Source organism: Lygodium microphyllum, chromosome 4, assembly GCF_053477565.2.
Source record: "Lygodium microphyllum isolate KBCC chromosome 4, Lygodium_microphyllum_v1.1.10, whole genome shotgun sequence".
Taxonomy (NCBI): domain Eukaryota; kingdom Viridiplantae; phylum Streptophyta; class Polypodiopsida; order Schizaeales; family Lygodiaceae; genus Lygodium; species Lygodium microphyllum.
The window spans coordinates 70,247,828-70,267,699 of record NC_141138.1 but is presented as its reverse complement, the minus strand read 5'-3'; the positions used below and the strand labels follow the sequence as shown (position 1 = coordinate 70,267,699).

Genomic DNA, 19,872 nt, shown 5'->3' with positions numbered 1-19,872 from the left:
AAAGGAATGGTCTTTACATCAGATGGATGTAAAGAATGCCTTCTTGCATGGTGATTTGCAAGAAGAGGTCTATATGGAGCAGCCACCAGGTTATGTGCATGCTGTTCATCCTGAGTTTATTTGCAGGTTGAAGAAAGCCTTGTATGGCTTGAAGCAAGCACCTAGAGCATGGTCTGACAAGATAGGACAATATCTTGTCACTATTGGCTTTCAAATTTCCAAGGCAGATTTTTCACTTTATGTGAGAAAAACAGAGAAAGGTATTATGATACTTGTCATTTATGTTGATGATTTGATTATCACAGGTGATAGTGATGAAGATATCCTTCATGTGAAAATGCTATTGAAGCAGAAGTTTGAGATGAAGGATTTGGGAGAGCTGTGTTATTTCTTGGGCATTGAGGTGGTTAGATCACCAAGTGGGATATGGCTCTTGCAGAGGCAGTATGGATTGGACATGCTTTCCAAATATGGGATGACAGGCTATAAACCTATTTCAGTTCATTTGGAGCAGAATGTGAAGCTGAGCGCAGATACAGGTGAGCTTTTGGAAGACCCTACTATGTACAGACACATAGTAGGAAGTTTGATTTATATGACTATTACCAGGCGAGATTTGAGCTATGCTGTTGGATTGGTAAGTCAGTTTATGCAAGCTCCAAGGAAACCGCATTTAGATGCGGGTAGACGCATACTCAGGTATGTGAAGTCCACATTGCAGTATGGACTACTTTATGAGACTGGGGTTCAGATACAGTTGTATGGATACACTGATGCTGATTGGGCTGGTAGTATTTTTGACAGAAGATCTACCAGTGGATATGTGTTCTCTTTTGGGAGTGCTGCAGTCACTTGGAGCAGCAAGAAACAGCCTACAGTTGCCTTGTCGAGCACAGAGGCTGAGTACAGGGGTGCAGCAATGGCTGCATGTGAGGTAGCTTGGTTGCATAAGCTACTTTATGATATGCATCAGCCTACAGATGGGCCAGTTGTCATTTATTGTGACAACATGAGTATTATACACTTGGCAAATAACCCAGTCTATCATGCTAGAACAAAGCACATTGAGGTGCATTATCACTATGTGCGAGAGAGAGTTTTACTAGGTCTTATTGATCTAGTTTATGTCAGCACAGAGGATCAGGTAGCTGACATATTCACGAAGGCATTGGGTGCAGAGAAGCTGCACAAGTTCAGAGACCTGCTTGGTGTGCAGGAATTGGGATTGAGCTCGAGGGGGAGTGTTGAGATATCGAGCTCCACTCATGATATGCCAGGGTGATCGTTGTGCATTTATGTCACCGACTTGTTAGTTGCAGATGCGGTTGGTACACCGCCCATGAATAATAGCTAGATGACAGCTATCCTTATCTACTCTAGTTCGTGGCTCAGTTAGTATGCCACCTTAGTTAGTTGAGTTTGGTTTGAGACCCATATATAGGGTTCTTCTATTTCTATGTACTAGAGTTCCTTTTGGCTTACACAACTAAGAAGAGGAAAACTGTTTTCAGCCTCCACCTTTGTGTGTATTCCCCCATTGTGCAAGCAAGAAAGCTACAAGTGAGACTCCTTCCTTCTCTCCCACAATCTTGACATACTTTACGAATAAAGAGGGAAAAAAACTCATCAATCACATGCACAAGCTTGTTGTGTCTGGATATACAAATACAACATCACTATGTTATGTAAAATTCAAGATCCTAAGAGAAGAGATAAGATCATAAGGATTCTTCATAGAGAATTTCCGCAGCCAACTACAAAATATATATTTTTAGTTGATTATATACAGTCACACATCATGAAACATCTCTCCTACCTTCACTCAAAGGCATGAGATGCCTATAACAATGGCATGCCTTGTTCAACTTGGCTTGAGAGAAAGCAATGGAAATTAGTAAATCAAGAAATGGATGAAAATCCTAACAAGTGGAGGCAAAAAAAGGAGGCAATCCACACACAAATTGAGTCTGGCTTGACATCACACCTTTGGAGTAGTGGTTATGCCACCTTTGGAAAAGACTTTTTAAAGTATTTCTATTTAGTTTATTTAGTTTTATTCACATGCATGTTAAGGTTTTTGAGACACGCTAATTTAAGGAAGTGTAGATTGAGGATGTCACCCATGAATACAACCACAAAAATTGTAACTAAGTAGAGGGCTATGTATGAAGATCATCTCAGAGGATCATTTGAAATATAAGAAGAGTTTATAAAGACAAGGTTAATAAACTTTCTTCAACCAACTACAAGAGGATAGAAAAGGTCTATGGTCACATGGTCGTCAATGTATCTCCTTCTATAGATAGGGAGGACTATCTTCGTATATCTCCTAAGGATAAGTGAATTATTTAAAAGATGCATATCTATGTATCTAATTTAGTTATGTTCTATTTCCTTATCTATGTATCTAATTTAGTTATGTTCTCTCTCTCTCTCTCTCTCTCTCTCTCTCTCTCTCTCTCTCTCTCCTAATTCTAGAAGGAAAAACTCAAGTTAGAAAGGGTTGTTTTCTTAACATATATTCATTCATGATTTGTTTTATAGGGCTTATGTTCTTTCCCCAATCTTGATATTGCAAACATATATTTGGTGTTGATCAAGTCCTCTGAGTAAAGCTCTTTTCAAAGACAAGAACCAACATTTCAAACTTTTTCTTCATGTGATAGTGTGACAAACTATCATATTTTTTCCCCTTATGTTGAAAGGCAACTAGAGCCTGCCTATATTAGTTTTTGGTTTTTAATTTTTAATTATTTATGGGGTATTATCTTTCTTTGTAGGGGACACTAAAGCTTGATATACATTGATATATTTGGGAGCAATGTAATCATGATGAATTCTCTTTCTAGACTTGGGGGGACTCACTATATGTGTATCCTATATATCACCATACATTCAAGGCCCCTTATCTATGAAATTTTCCTAAATAAGACACAACCCTTTTCTATTCACTCTGTAAATAACCCCTCTTTATGGTAACCTTCTATGTTAAAAAATGTGTACATTTGGTTATTGAAAAATTCATTGTGTTAAATGCACATTATACAAAAGATCCCCCTAAGTTTTTGGAATGCATGGCCAATTCAAGATATATATGGTGCTCCACTTTCTTGTTGATCTTATCCCACCTAACGTAAATGTTATTGTTTATTACATTGACTTATTGTTTTAATTTTATATTACATGGCTAGTAGACATGTTGCAAGCTTCCTAAAGAGGACTTGTGAAGATATTGGTGATCCTAAAAGGTCATTCAAGTATTTGATGTAGGAGGCAGTACATTAGATTGATAGTACAAATCCTGGTTGGAGAGCTATTACAAATGCTTGTAAGAATATATATGCAAAGTTGCTAAATCAAGATGTAAATGTAAAGCTTCCCTTCCCTTTCATTTTCTTTCCTTTTCTTGAATACTTTAGCTTTGTAATCAACTTTTTTTAATGGCTTGCTCCAATGGAAGGAGTACCCTAAAGCATACATATGGTTGATCAAGAAGAGATGTATATAGTTGATCTCGGACAAAGCAATTACCTTGATGGACCTAGACTCTCGTGTTCTATAAAAAAAATCCCACTACCAAGGACCAAGTGGAGCCGAGTTCCCCTCTAAAAGCAAGTACTAAAAGCAAGAACAAGACTAAGCTAGGCAAGACCAAGTCTGGGACCCAAAAGAAGCGCACAACCAAATCAAAGGGAAAGAAATGTCCAAGCTCTCTCAACTAAAGTTCAAGCCACACCCTATCAATTCCAATGAGAAAAAAGTTTCCTTAAAGTTTCAATTTTTTTCCAAAACCAAGAGAACAATCCATTGCAAGCAAACCTCTCATCTTTGAGGAAATAGTGGAAGAAGTCCATTGACCCAAACATGGCCCAGAAAGGATAACCTAAAGAGCAAAAGAAAGCTGAAGAGGAACTATAAGCTCACTCTTTCTTCATGGTTGAATAACCTGCAACTCATGTTTGAAAAGCATCCAAAAATGAGCAGAAAAAAGTTTTGCATATTTATGGTTTAAATTTTATAATAGTAGGAGGTAAGTAACTCATACAAGGTAATTACCATTCAAATATTTTTCCTATTGTAGTATCATTGACTTTATACTTATATTTAGAAGTTGTGTTGTCAAAGAAACTCCAAGGTATCTCTTACATCCTTTAATATCTAATGAGAATTAACATATATCTCCTTTACTTCTTCATCTAAAATAACCTAAACCTTAATCTTGAATGTCATGTAATCTACATCAGAATCTAAAGAAACCCATGCACCTAGTCTAAGTCTATATCTCCTCTAATCAAAGGCTATAGTAAGACATTGTCGTGAGATATTATAATATCAAGCTAAGGGTTGAGGTCATGCATTGCACCTTATAAAGTCACCCTTCTCCCACACTCCTTAGATTTCCAAATAGTCCTATAATGTTATCCAAGTTTTCTTTGAAAAATTTTCTACTTAGCCACTAGGATAGCTTTGTTCTCTATTTTTTTAAAAAATTAAAAGCAAGCCACAAATACATATAGGGGGAAAAACCATGACAAGCATATTCTTCTTGAGATTCTTCCAAAAGTCATGACCTTTCGAATATCCTTGGAGATTCTAGGTTTAAAGCTCTATACTGTTACTTTATCTAGAACCTTCCAATTTAGACATGAAAGCTTTCACACTGGAAAATATTCAATATGTTCATACATACCTAATCTCGATGAGAAAATATATTACACATTATATACAAAAATATTATATTCAATTAAAAAAGTCATGACGTGATCAATGTAGATAGTCTCTACAAATTCTTTGTGAATAGCTCAAAATTGTGTGATGTATATATAATGAACATACATAGTCTAACAAGCAAACCTATATTTTTAGATTCCTGATAGCTCATATCTTTAAGATATATGGACCACCTTGCCCTACCACCACACTATAGTTAAGAAAAGAAAGTAATGAAGATTAGGCTCATGGGACTTTGATGGTATGTTTTTTCCAAAATCTCCCTTTACCATTAGAGAAGTTGGTATTAATTGCTCTTCAAGCTTCAAAGACATACTAACAAATAGAGTTGTTTGGTTACATGGAAACATGTGGATGGAAATTGGATATATGACTAGGATGACACCCTGAATATATGCCAATTGTAAACTCTATACTTTCCTCCAACTTTTGAGCTCGAGAAGTTTGTTAGTATCTCCTTTTAGTCTAGTTGATTTATTATAACTTGTAAAACTAGTTTATAAAAAGGAATCCCCTAATTTTGTTAATATAACAAGGCAATACTAGTAGATAGTTGGGATCTCTTGAAGGACCCCATCTCTTTTCCTAGTTGACAAGCATATGCAAATATGCTCAATATTGTTGAATCATAGAGCATGAAAGTTATTATATTTATGCCCAAGTAGTTATCATGCACTTAAGTCAATCATTACAAACATGTTTTTCAGAAATACCCTACATAAAATGTTATCACTAAATCTATTGCCAAAAGTCATAAATTCTCATTAGAAATTTGTTATCACTTAATCTATGACTTTTGTTCTCAATAGACAATGCCCTTAATCTTGATGACAAGCAAGTGAATTAGGTAATACGAGTTATGTTTCTTCAACTTGATGTGGAGAAATATTTTGAGTTTGGTGGGATTATAAACGTTGACAATATGGGATTTGACAACTTATGAGAAGATGAACAAAAAATAAATAAATCAATATGAAAAGAACGTTTTCTTAGCTTTTCATGAATGGGGCCTTTATATTATCGAAAGGCCTCAAATTATTAGTGTGGGGATTGCACTTGTAAATATTAATATATCCTTTCATGTTCAAATTGAATATTGGAAAGTACATAAAGAAAACATTTAGCCCACATCATGCCAAGAAAATCCATGTGATTCCATCCCAATTTTTTGCATCCTTGGCTCCCTAATGAGCATGCTACTAAAACTTATTCGAACATAACTTGTTGAATAGTAAAGGGCAAACACCCTTTACTTCATGACAAGATGTAATGCTTTAATAGTGCATGTATTAATTGATGTTTATGAGTCATCCTTGCAAAGGAAAAGATCTAATCAGTTTGTAAGAATATGAAATCAATACATTTTCATTATATACAATAGCATATTTTTAGATAATGAGGTGTCCTCTACATGTAAAGATTTGATTTGATTCACTCTCCAAAACTATCTCCATTGATCCACAAAAAAGAAAGAAAGAAAGAAAGAAAGAAAGAAAGAAAGGTGTATTAATGTCCTTTTAAATGCCCTAAAAAGTCTACACGGCAAAGACACAAATCAAAGTTTTTAGAAAATAATACTTTGAAAATCATAAATTTTTCCTATAGCCCTTGAGGTCAACAATAAGCTTAGAGATTCTTACAATCCCCTAGAACATGCTAATAGGCTTAATCACAAAATAAATGAAACCATATGAACAATAATCCAATTCAAAACAACAAGTGGCTTGGGTCCTATACCACCTAGAAGGGTTGTCTCCATGTTATTATCAATAAGTTTATGCTCTTAAGAAAGAACCTAGATTTGTGATTATTCCACAAAGATCGAGCACTTTTGCAAGCCCATTGTATTATATCTAATGAGGTGGTTCACATGTATCACAAATTGTAAGTTTGTTGATTGCCCTTTGTAAACAATGCATCGCATTGCATAGAAAGAAAAGTATCTCCATCCCTCATTAGATGGAATGCAACTTCCAAAAACCTTTATTGTGAGTCTTTCCATTGGAGCAACAATTGTAGAATGGACATTTTACATTGTTCTTGTCTCAAGGTTTATATTGATGAATGAATTTGATTAAAAATATATAATCGCCTTTGTCATGACATCTTTAACATTTCCCTTTAAAAAATACAATGACATCATGTAAAAGTTATCTAATCACCTTCTATGACACCTTTGACACTTTGTTGGAAAAGCAACCATGATATCATACATGTTTTGCTGTCTATTAGGGCTTTTTCTCAAGATTCATGATAAGTATACACTTGAAGGCCACAAACTATATACATTCACCATAGACACAACAAAAGGGGGCATATCAAAGCAAGGGTTAAAGATCTTATCACTTTCTTGCATAGGAAGCTTCATCGTATGGATCTTTTGAAGAAGCACATTGAAGGTTTATTTCTAACTCACTATATCAACTTCTTAAAATATGATTCAATAAAACATCCATTAAATAGATTTCATATGTTATACCTTTATTTATCCATACCATTTGCACAATAGAGTTTTGTGTGTCTATCCTAGTCCTGGTTGATGGTTGGGCTTTGATGTGTCTACTCTCCCATTCTGATATCAAAAAGCATTTCATGGCAAAATCTATCTTCATGCAGAAAAGAAAAAAGAAAAGTTATGGTAAAGGCTCATAAGTTGTAAATGCAAATGATTGGGCTTCCATTGGCAAAGCTCGTCTTAATTTAGAAAAAAAGCTAATATCTAGGCCTATAACTTGTAATACCATTTGGTTGGGCTTCAATTGGAAAATAAAGCCTTGTGCTAAGTCTTAACCATTACTAATTTCCTTACTATTAAGGGGTAAAACCCACAAGAGTAGAATGGTTGTGATGGAACTCACACAAGTTGTATTACCATTTAATTGGACTCCCACTTGCAAATCATGGTTTGCTCCACAAGTTGCAATACCATTTGGTTGGGCTTCCACTCGCAAATCAAGGTCTCTTCCAAGTCTAACCACTACTCACCTCCTTACTATTAATGGGTCATATACCGACAACTACTCACCCCCTTTGCTATTAATGGGTCACAGACCAACGGGAGTAGAATAATTGTGATGGGAGTTTACACACTCGATGTTGGAGTAGGTCGTTGGAAGGCGGGATCGGAGGACCCTTGCTAGCGGGACTTGTAACGTTTTTGCAAAACCAAGCTTTCTGAGCTACAACGCTCCAAAACGAGTTGGTGACAAATGAGAGGATCCATGATTTATGAGGATCGAATTAACTAACTTTGATCTTCACGTTTCCATCTTGCATCGCTAAATCTCGTTAGAAATCGAACGTTCCATCCAAACGACCTCAAAGTCTAGCGTTCTCGCGACATCTATGATGAGAAGCTCAGAAGAGTATAATCGGTGGTGGAAACGGCACGCGTTTGACAGTTCTGCAGCTGGAATTACATGATAGTTGTTTTACATGGTGTCCCAGGCGAAGGAGCTAACCTGAGGAGGACTTGCGAGAGCTTTTTATAGACTGTCTGGAGAGAGAGAGAGAGAGAGAGTTGCAGCGGCGTCCCAGGCGAAGGAGCTAGCCTGAGGAGGACTTGCGAGAGCTTTTTATAGACTGTCTGGAGAGAGAGAGGGAGAGAGTTGCAGCGGCGGCTGCTGCTAGAGCTCCTTGAAACGAATCACAATGCACGAGATCTCGTCGCTGCTGCCGCGTGCCCTCGCAGTGTGGGCCAGATACTTCGCTGCGGCGAGCGGATCAATGGTGTTCCTGATGAGCTCAATGGGCTCTTGGTTGCTGGCTCTGAAAGCTGCCCACAACCCGTTGCTGCCCAGCACCAAGAACTCGCATGACATATCCACCAGCATGTCGTACACGTCTGGCTTTGCACTCATGTGCTCCTTGAGGCTCGCATCCCCGAATGCCCTCGCCACCGACAGCAAGCCGTCCACACGAGGTATATCGCCTGCTCCATATCCCCACCCCCAACCAAAGAAAACACAGCATTTTTACATCAATCATCAATCATCAATGACTACCTTTCAAGCTATTGAATCCACCATTATACCCATTATGAAGCTATTGAATCCACCATTACTTCAATCATCAATAACTACCCTTCGCGCTACTCAATCCACCATTATACCGTTATCAAGGTATTGAATCCACCATCACTTCAATCATTAATAACTAATTTTCAAGCTGTTCAATCCATCATACCATTCTCGAGACCTTTCACAACATCGACACGCATCCCTCACTTCAAGTGGCTAGTTATGTGTAAGAGCTCATAATCTTGGGAACTCATGAGATACAATTTCCCATAGCGGAAAAGATGTTTGTATGGGATAGAATTTCCCAAGGGAGAATGACATATATCTTGTCATGCTGAAACCTAATCATTGCAGATTAACCGTTTGCATCATAGACCTGGAAGCTACATTTTCATCATCTAAACCTAGTAAGAATTTCATAATCTAAACCTAGTAAGAGAGCACATTTCTGGCTTGAATTTTTTGGCAGCCTTTGTCTCTTACGTCTTCACACATGGTTTAGATCAAGATGATGGAAAATTCACATTTTACCTTGCTCTACAGGCAGATTAAGATGAGGACAAACACCACAATTTGCCTTACTCTGTACGTAACCAAGACGCAGAAAAACACTAGAAGAGATGACCCATTACTTTACTGAACTAGATCAGAGTCAATGGAAATTTAGTACTTTCCAAAACTAAGACAGAGCTCGAATTTGTCACCAGGTATGGTGGTGACAACGCCGCCGCGCATCTCCACGTTGGCACGCTCCACAGGTCGGGCAGGCGTGTGGTCCACCGACAGCTGGACAGCCACACCGTCGCGGCACAGGACAGCACGCGCATCGCCGAGGTTGGCCACAATGAGGCGGGCACCGCCATGGACCAGCATAGCCGTGACGGCGGTGGCACCGCCACGCAGACCCGCTGTCAGGATCCGGCGGTCTGTCAGCAGGTATCCATCACGCGTGGCGCCCGCAGGATCAGACCACACACCGCCCTCGCCCAGGATGTTGTCGAACAGCACCCGTGACAGCCCCCGCCCCACCTCGCCACCGCCGTGGTCGTCGAAGATGCCAAACATCGCCACCTCCTCATCAGCCTCAGCATCAGGCCCGGCTGCGGTCTTGATCCGCCGCACCTCCGCTGTCACGAAGTCCCGCCGGCCCGCGCGTTCCTCCGCCACGGCCCTCAAGACGCAATACCCGAACACTGCCTGAGGTTGCGTCCTCTCGCTGGTTTTGCCCTGTCCTGTGATTTCTTCCTCCATCTGTACAAATCTCCCTTGCATCTCTCTCTCTCTCTCTCTCTCTCTCTCTCTCTTATTGCAGGTCCCCCTTCCGACCGCCCACACCTACCTCTGGATCGCTCTCTCTTCCTTCTCTCTGCTTCCCTTTGCCGTGAGCCTATCTCGTCTCTCGTGAACGTGACATCAACGCCCACTGTTTTGTCTAAGATCGAATCCCTCACTGATACTTGATGCCACTTGTCTCTACGTGTCTATCCTCCCTAATGCCAGCTCGGAATCGCTTTCGCTTCGGTCCAAATTTTTCTTAGCCACATCTAAGAGCAGCTTCACACGAGATACAATCACTCGTATCGCTTCTAGCGCGCACCGATCATACTGCCCGGACTTGTGTGGGGGCATCATATTGACACGATTGTGTAGAGGTTCAAGGGCAATAAAGCCCTTCAATAGTCTTTTACAAGAGTGTCTGTTGCGGAAATCGTGAATTTACTACATATCTGTGTCAACACAATGGTTGACTAAATTGTGATTGGTTGCAAGCCATTTACTAGCACACAACAATGATGGAATGGGCACTCATCATTCTTCCCCTCTAGAATGGAATATTCATCCAATCTACCAAAAATGATCTATAATAGCTTCAACATGTGGACATTGAGGAGTTCTCATCCAAATAGAGATTTTCTTTGAAATGCGAACACAGTGATGAACATATCTCATGAGAAGGTCTCTAAAGGGCATAGCAGATCCTCCTTTTAAGAACGAAATCATATATTGTCTCAATGGACCATCGAGCTCAGGACAACTCAAAACTCTGAAGGTTCAATCCCTTTTGAGCTATCACCTTTTCCTTTAAGAGACTATACCCTCAAGTGAAGAAGGTGGGGTTTCTAATTAATAATCTCAAATCTACCAATTTTTTTAAAAAAGGACTTGATTGAACTCCCAAAATTATGGAGTTTAGAGAATGGTTGTGAAAGAGCACCACTTTTATTGCTCGAAGTGACCAAACTAGCACATGTCAATAATCTAATGGTGGTCCCTCTCATGTCAAAAGTCATGTCCGATTGAGAGCTTTGTTGCGAGCTTTGCCATTCTAACCTAAATATGCAAGCTTTGGATGCTACCACCCTCACTCATCTAAGTACTCAACATTGACCATGTATCTAAACTTGCCACTACACATGCAAGAGCTAGCTCTAAGGCATGTTGGGTTTTCTATCAAGTACTCAATTCAAAGCTTAGAGCCATGGGACATTTTCATGGTACTCATGCATGTCACTTAAAAGTACTAAGTACATAATCCTTGTTTTGGACAATTTCACATGTAGAATGATAACATTGAAAGGGGATATTCACAATTTCATAGAAAGAAAGGGTTTTATATTCATGAAAAATAGGTATTGTAAAGGGTTTGCATAGAGTGACATCATCAATGATGGGAAAATTTTAAGAACTTTATATAAATGCTAATTTTTTTTACGCAAATCATGAATGAAATCCCTAAGTGAAATCATTTTGGGGGGGGGATGACGGAGATGCATCATGGTTGGTTGGGTGATGTGACATCATGGGAAAGATTGGGCAAACTAATCTGGAGAGAAAAAGCGAGAATTTGATCAAAAGGTTCTCTAGCTTCTTGATAATTGAACACACATGCATGCATGTATGCACACACACACACACGCACATGCACACACACACACACACACACACACACACTCTCTCTCTCTCTCTCTCCATATGTATATACACACAAATACAATAAATGAAGGGTTACTGATGCTAGTTTCAAATAGGCCACAACTATAATCTATGTGATTACATTTTAGTTGGAACTTGTCAATATGTAGCAATGCGCATATTGACATGCATTTCAACACACGTACCGACACATATTTTGACTTTATTTTCAACATGCATCCCTATGAACATGCATATGCTATCAAAAAATACCCACTAGTCAAAAATTTCACATTTTGTCCTCATTGTGGAACAAATAGTGTACTAAGAGCGAATGAATGTGGCAAAATCATTAAGATAAGAACGACTTCCCTCCATTTTCATGTGATTTTATGCTCTTTTCTTGCTTAACACTCTCTTCAACACGCTCTCTTCGCACAATAGAAAGTGAAACACCATGGCTTCAAGGTTGCTTCTTTTTATTTACTTGCTTTCTATTGAGATGTCAAGCTTAACATGAGCTGATAGTCACATATCTAGATGACCATTTCTACATTTATATCACTCCATGGTTGGTGCTTGCATCGACATATAATTCTCGTGATACTTACAGTTAGACATTAAGTCTACCTATTCAAGTTACAGGATATCTATCTAGTCATCTTGCTAGTTACCATATTCATACTATGGAATATTTGTATATTATATATGTTGTACTTTCTCTTTAATTTTGGTACTCTTATATTCGAGGAGAAGAAGAAATATTAGGGTTTTTAGCTTCCTACCTCGTGTGTATTCTCTATGTAATGTATGTCTTGCAAGAGTGTAAACTCTCTCTCTCTCTCTCTCTCCAATCTTTTCATGTTATCAAAGCCTCATCTAGGTGAGAAGTTGTAAGCCATAAGCACTAGAGTCAACAAGGAAGCCTTGTTATGCAGTAGACCCATGGAGATCTCTCTCATATAAGTTCAATTGACAAGCTATCTTCGTGAGCTTGGAGTGAATGAGGGAGAGTTACATCTGTTATTTGATTCATGCTTCGAGCATGTTTCAACCTTTTTTTGGGAGTTAGAGATTGTTCATGTACTAATCTAGTAAGGTTGAAGAACTTTGCGAACCTTGTCATTTGGCAAATAGGTTGTAGGTGTTGGGTGTGGTAGACAATATTCGTAGAGTAGTGGACATTACAAGTGTTATTCATTGATGTGTGTTTAAGTGCTAAGACTAGTGTTAGAAATGCGGGATCTAGAGCATGACATAACCGGAAGCTATGGAGGATGGAAGGAGAAGTGTAGACTCATGATGTAATGGACACTGTTTGTTACACAAGTGAATTAGGTTCCAAGATTGAGACTTGGACTCATAAACACAATCTTGTGTATGTGGACAATGACATTGACACTTTACTGAAATGAAAAGAGTACTATCATTGCATTAAGGAAGGAAGCAAGTACAATGCTTTATAGGAAAGTAGGAAACTGCAGTAGGCACCATTGTGCATATGGGATAAGTTAGCCTGCCTGTCCTTGACCCTGAGACTCCATACAAAGAGGCTGTTTGAGTGTGATTGCTGATTCTCAACACCCCTCCTCAATCACAACTAGGAAAGGCCCAAAGTGTGTAGAGGCTGTAATGAGAACCACCTGCAAAGTGTGGGCATACCACAGACATGGCAAAACACCAGAGGCTGTCGCAGAAAAAGCTAAGTGTGGGTACCATAAACATGGTGGACATCCAGAGGCTGTAACAGGGGCCTCACAAAGTGTACAGGGACTGTAATGCCAAGTTACATAAGGAGTTTACATAGCTTATGGCAGGAAGCATTAGGGCAAGGAAAAATACAAGGCTATTAAAACAGTCTATCAGAATTATGAGAGTACAAGGACTGATGAGTCTTGTCCTTCCGATCCTGGTGATCTTCATCTTCTTCTTCCTTTGCTTCATTTTCTTCTTCTTCTTTGACTGCGACTAGATAGGCCTTTTGGGATCTCTTTCTTGCGTGGCAGAACTTCTCGGTGTGTCCGGTCCTTTTGCAGAAGTCACAGAAGAGCTGATCCTTCTTGCCTTTGTACCTGTTGCCAACATATAATGCATGCTCATCTCTAGAGGTACTTGGTTCTTCTTTAGTTTTTAGCTTCTTTTCTTCTTCTAACAGTGATGCTTGGATATCAACAAGTTCAGGATTTGGCATGTTGATTAAAGTTGTTGATACGTTATTATATTCAGGAGGCATTGTGGAATCCGACTCCTTTGAATCGAGCATTTGGCGAGTCTTTGCCCATGTTAGATTTACGGGAACAGTAGCAAATCAACTTCAGACTTTATTAGATTTGAGCAACAGAAGAATTGATTGAGAGACACAAGTGCTAAAAAGCACTAACTGAGTGTCAATGAATACCAAATCTGTAAAAGTCTTTTACTCCAAGTGATCTTCCCCTTCTTGATTTGATGCTGATGCCTTCAGATCTGAGTGACAGTACTTTAACGAACTTCAGAGAGTATTGCTCAGTGATTAAAATCACTGTTGATAACTTCAGTGAGAGAAACAGTGAAAAATGTCAAGATTTTGAAGCTTTTGGCTATGGTGGAATTAGGGTTTCTGAGACAGGGGCCTGGTTTTTTGCTGATTGCAGGAGCTACAGTGCATCATTTTCAAAACTTTTTACATATCTAGGAAGCTTATGTCATGGGCTACCAAAGCCCCATGGAGATTGTCAACATCGTGGTCAGTCTACAGTGCGCAGGTGCCGCAAACAGAATCGGCGCAGATCTGGACAGCGAGGTCGAATTTGAGCAATGCTGGAGCTGTAGATCATCAATGTTGGTGTTTAAAGTGACAGGAAGCTGCGCCCTGAGCCAAGGAACATTTCTCCAGAAGAAATCGTGTTGAAATTCAGCTTGGTTGAAGAGTTATGGAAGCTCTAAGCAAGGTAGGTCCTGTCTGGCTATGGCAGACACAGAACAGAGATTGGGGATTTTCACAATGCTGAGCTCCAGATGGTCCAATGTCCTGGATTGATGTGATACAGGGAAGCTTTATGAGTTGGGGAATACTTTTCCAGAAGGAAGCTCTAAGAGATTTGACCTGTGGAGTGAGATATAAGCAGTTCAATCTGACAGGGTGCTGCTGGCTATGGCTGCCATGGAAGCTTCAGTGAGAGTAGAGTTGAGAAAAGAAGTCATACACTGACACTGAGCTGGATGGAGGTTCAGAAGAATCAAGAGAGGCTGGAGAAGCAATGCCATGCCCAACTGGGCTCTGATACCATGTTAGAAATGCGGGATCTAGAGCATGACATAACCGGAAGCTATGGAGGATGGAAGGAGAAGTGTAGACTCATGATGTAATGGACACTGTTTGTTACACAAGTGAATTAGGTTCCAAGATTGAGACTTGGACTCATAAACACAATCTTGTGTATGTGGACAATGACATTGACACTTTACTGAAATGAAAAGAGTACTATCATTGCATTAAGGAAGGAAGCAAGTACAATGCTTTATAGGAAAGTAGGAAACTGCAGTAGGCACCATTGTGCATATGGGATAAGTTAGCCTGCCTGTCCTTGACCCTGAGACTCCATACAAAGAGGCTGTTTGAGTGTGATTGTTGATTCTCAACAACTAGTACAAGTGACAATTCACCTGAATTAGCACATCATTGATAATAACATATTTTTGGGTTCTATTGCACAATGTCTAGTAAGGGGTTTAATCAAATTGTTAGAGAATAACTTCCATAGTTGGAAGCTTAGATTAACCAAATTCCTTATAGGTAAAGGTTATTGAGACTACATTGAAGGAGTTAATGATGAGGCTCTAAAGTTACTAGAAGAAAATGTCATGCCTAAGCATGTAAATGTATTTAAAGAATGGAACCAAGGTGCTTGAAAAGTTATGCATTGGTTTTTCATCAATGTTTCAATTAATGTTTTTGGGCATGTATACAATGCAAATAGTCTTGCATAAGCATGAATAATCTAGTCAAGCTATTTCATACAAATACTGAAGCCAAAAATTTACAATTGAAGTCTGAGTAAAACAATGTCAAGCATGGCAATATGTCCATCAATGGCTATGCATTGAAGATTAAGAGCTACATTGAAGATTAAGAGCATTGTTGAAGCTCTTTGGATCTATTAAAGTGCAAGTTGTTTTAATGATGATATAGTGGCTACATGTCTGGATGGTTTGGGCAGGGAGTACAAGTAGTTCTAAACCTCCATCAATAGGATATCAATCTTGATTTTGCAAATCTAATGTCTATGTTCATATTAGAAGAGAAGAACTTGGGTCTTGTTACATTCTTGTCACAAAGTAAGAATGCTTCATAACAAGTACTCTACTCTAATACAAGTAGAGATAGAGATCATGGTGGTATAGGCCGTGATGGTGGATGTTATGGGAAAAATCTAGGACAATCTCGTGACTCATAAGCGTAGCCAATACATACATGGAGTAGATGTTAGTCTCGAGGTAGGGGAAGCTGTTAACCCCATCTATGAAGGCACAACCAAGAAACATGTAGAAGAAGGCATAAGAAAAATAAAAAATTTATAGAGGCACAAAAAAATGGAGCAAAAAAAGCTTGCAAATTTTGAATTTAGAAAATTGCTTGGAATTATCTTTATACAATAGTGTTGGACTCGCTCCCATGAAAATTGTAACAATGAAACTTGGCCAAGCTAGTTGGTAAAACAAGTAAAAGAATGTAAATGGTGTATACTAGTGAGAGAAGGTTGGTCTAGGCAAATGCAAAAGGTAGGGTGCCAAAAATTAGTGGCCATGTATAAAAAATAGAAAGTGAATGGATAAGCTCATTCTTGTGGTATGCAATCTTATAAGCTCTCTTCTTTCTTCTTACTTGTTTGAAAAAGAGAGATATTGAGACAGAGAGAGAGGGAGAGTGTGAGGTAGAGTGAGGGAATAATTGGAGAAGCTCTTGCTTCTTCTTGTTCTTCTTCTTAAGTTTATGAGATGATTGAGGCAAATGAGGTGGAGCTCTCTTAAGGTGTGTTGTAAGGATCGTGGAGCCATCAACAAGCCTTTGACAAACAAACAACAAGAAGAAGGTAGATTGGTGAGTTTGCTACACTTGTTTGGAGAGTTGCAATGGTTAGGTAAGAGGTAGCCATAGATACATTGTTGGAAATGCTTGAAATAATAAGCAATCTGTAAGCCCAATGGTCTAGCTCACAAGAGTGATGACATTTTGGTTCCATTGTTGCTAAGACACAAAATCGAGCAAACAGGTGCATACTCTTTATGCCAAGCGATGGAATAGGATCTTGTACTTCAAATGCTGCGTAGATTAGCATGGGTGGATCAAGAGGCAATCAATCCACCTTTCGCTTCATTTAATTACTTCTATCCCTTTTTTCAATTTTTCATTTTTAAAAAAAGGGGAAAACCTATAGGCTATTAGGAAACCCCCAAAGCAACGGCCATAAAGGCCGATAATAGGCTAATTGTCAACGTAGGGCTACTTTAGTTCTTTTGTAGTAACGTGGACATCATGGCTGAATAGGCTATTCAAAAGAGAAATTTAAGGCCACACAAAGATAAAAACTAAAAGAAGCTTACCCCATTGGGCCACGCATGATGGCCTAGTAAGACCTTGTGATTTCAATTGGCCACTTTTGAGTCATTAAAGAAGAATGCTTCTTTACACAAATTTGGTCCAATCATTTTAGCCTTTATGCACGCCAATTCAGTCAACCCTTGGAAGGATAGGATGTCGCATTTTGGCCATTGCACATTGGCATGATATACTCAATTGACAATTAGGCCCCATCACTAATAGGTAATTAATTATCAATCTAAGGCCACAATCAGGTTTGATAGATCTCTTAGGCCTTGGTTTTTTAACCCAGTTAGACTGAACATAAAAAAGCCAATGGGCCAATCTTGACCTTGATTTGTGCCTTTTGACCCATACAAGGCCCAATTGGGGTTGCAATTATTTTGAATTGTCCATTTTCTCCTCCCAAATTGGGACTATGAGCAATATACTTAGGCCATCGAGGCCCACAATGTTCACCCAATAGCCCAAGTAGGCCACCAATTATTACGAGTTGGCCTCATAGGCCTTTGTGACTCCCTCAATTTGGTTGAGAAGGCCCCCTAGCCTTATTGTTTGATCATTCGGATTGAGCCTCACCCTATCAAACTTAGTTTAACAAATGGCCATCTTAGACTCCACCTTGGGAAAATTGGCATTTAAGCCTTATCTTAGTCAAAAAATCTTGAACAACTTGGACCTATTGACTCTCTAACACAAGGGATAGTTGAATTATCACAAGGAGACATAATCACCAATAGATACTTAGCTCAATAGAATGTACATACCCACTAAGTCCTCACCTCTCTACACCTAGGGTACCCCTTACATATCAACAGCTTGTTGGGTGGTATGACTCATCTCACCTCCTAGGCACATAGAGTTAGGCACACCAATAGAAATTGAAATTGTACTCATGCATATAGCATTAGCACTCTTTAATTCTTAATGTCTTCACTCCTCACAAAGCACAGTAAAGTTAGGTGAACAACACTTGCTTAGATCATAGGGAGTGTTCTCAAGCGGGACCATCAGACACCTAAGGAAGTTCTTGCACCCTTTAGAACAATAGTACCTTAAATAACACCATGTGGGAGCCTCGTGAGCTAACCTATGATCTTGAAGTTCTTGACTACACTCACTTTCATAAGGTGGTCCTCAACCACACAACAATGTCTTAGTTGATTGCTTTTAGACACTGGGGGAGTGGTTGTCAATTGGAACTATCACAAAAACTAAGGGCCTTGAAACCCTAGTTGGAACCAACAAACATAAGTCAAGGAGATAGTCCACATTTTTCTTGGAAAATTTGGAGACTCCACCCAACCAAACACACATAATCACCATCGAAGAAGATGAAGTCAAGTGAGAGTCAAGGAAAGCAATTATGCAAAGTTAATCTTGAAGGGTGTGAAACTAACTTTTAAATAACAAGGGGTTTTGCAACTCCTAGACTTGTATCAGGGTCAAGGGCATTGGTTGTGGAGGCCGACGTCAATTTTTGAGTGCTAATTTACACCTTTTTAAGCTTTGATGATTGTGCTAAGTTTTGAATGAAAAGGCGAGTTGCACAAAAATAAATTTAAATTTTGATCAAGCATCCTTAACATGAAAATTTGCTCTGCATTCATTCACCTTTTCTTGAGAAAGAATTGAAAGCTTGGATGTGCACCATTCACCATTATCTATATTGGCCAAGAAAAGACTTGTTTGTTGTTGGAAGAAGTGGGTATATGTGTTAAGTCATTCAAAAAAAAAAGGAAAAAGAAATCACAAGAAACAAAGTGAGAAAATGAAGCTCAAAGACCATAAGAAAATTGAACCACAACAATATTGAGACAAGGGGGAAAAGGTAACAAAACGAACTCATGAAGCTCATAAGTCGTGAACCCTAGTGGGACAAGCAACTAGATGAAGTGTCTTTCATAGGGGAATCCTCAAATATATAAATCTCATTACCATCATCAAAACTTTAGTTTCACAAAAACAAAAAGAGATCATGTCAACATCAAAATTACATGATGCCAATGATCTAGGAATTGATCCTCAAGAGTTTCTTGTCAAAATTCAACAACTCCTTGTGCAATATGAGCAAAAAAAAAAGAATAGAGCATGTTGATGGACTAGCACATGAAATCATCACTAAGATAGAGGAGGAAAGAAGGCTAGGAAAGAACATGTTACAATAGGTCATGCGGCTCACACAAGCATAGTATCACAAGTAGTGAATAAGGATAAATTGCTCACACAACCTAAGACACAAGAGGAATAGGAGCACCAGTATAGGTTTGTGGCTTAGTGCAAGGCCTGAAATTGCTCATCTCTTGGCTACACCACCCTTTCTAGCAACCTTCAAGAACATGAAAAAACACAAGACAAAGGACAAAATCTATCCCAATACCACCACCAAACCACCCATCCAACAACATCATAGATCAACAATATTCTGCACATCTAACAATTCTTCAAATGAATCCTTCTCAAAAGTGGATAATAAACTGAGCAATGATCTCCAAAACCAATCCAATAAACACTCAAATTTCCCCCTCCCCCCCATATCATACAAAATTACAATACTTGGAGCAATCTCTTATAAGCATGTAAGGTCGTATTCTATGGGGCTAGTAGATCGACTTCAATAGTTCACAG

The 19,872-nt window shown here is 38.9% G+C and overlaps 1 protein-coding gene across 1 annotated transcript; it reads right to left on the bottom strand.

The window, feature by feature from the left end:
* Positions 1-8,106: 8,106 nt before the first annotated feature.
* LOC148037155 (putative protein phosphatase 2C 58) lies at positions 8,107-10,179 on the bottom strand. Its single transcript, XM_087676087.1, has 2 exons — positions 9,455-10,179; positions 8,107-8,662 (listed from the first exon to the last, which is right to left on the bottom strand). Exons 1-2 carry the CDS (start codon positions 10,020-10,022, stop codon positions 8,358-8,360), a joined length of 873 nt encoding a protein of 290 aa, XP_087532213.1. The 5' UTR covers positions 10,023-10,179; the 3' UTR covers positions 8,107-8,357.
* Between the last annotated feature and the right edge of the window lie 9,693 nt (positions 10,180-19,872).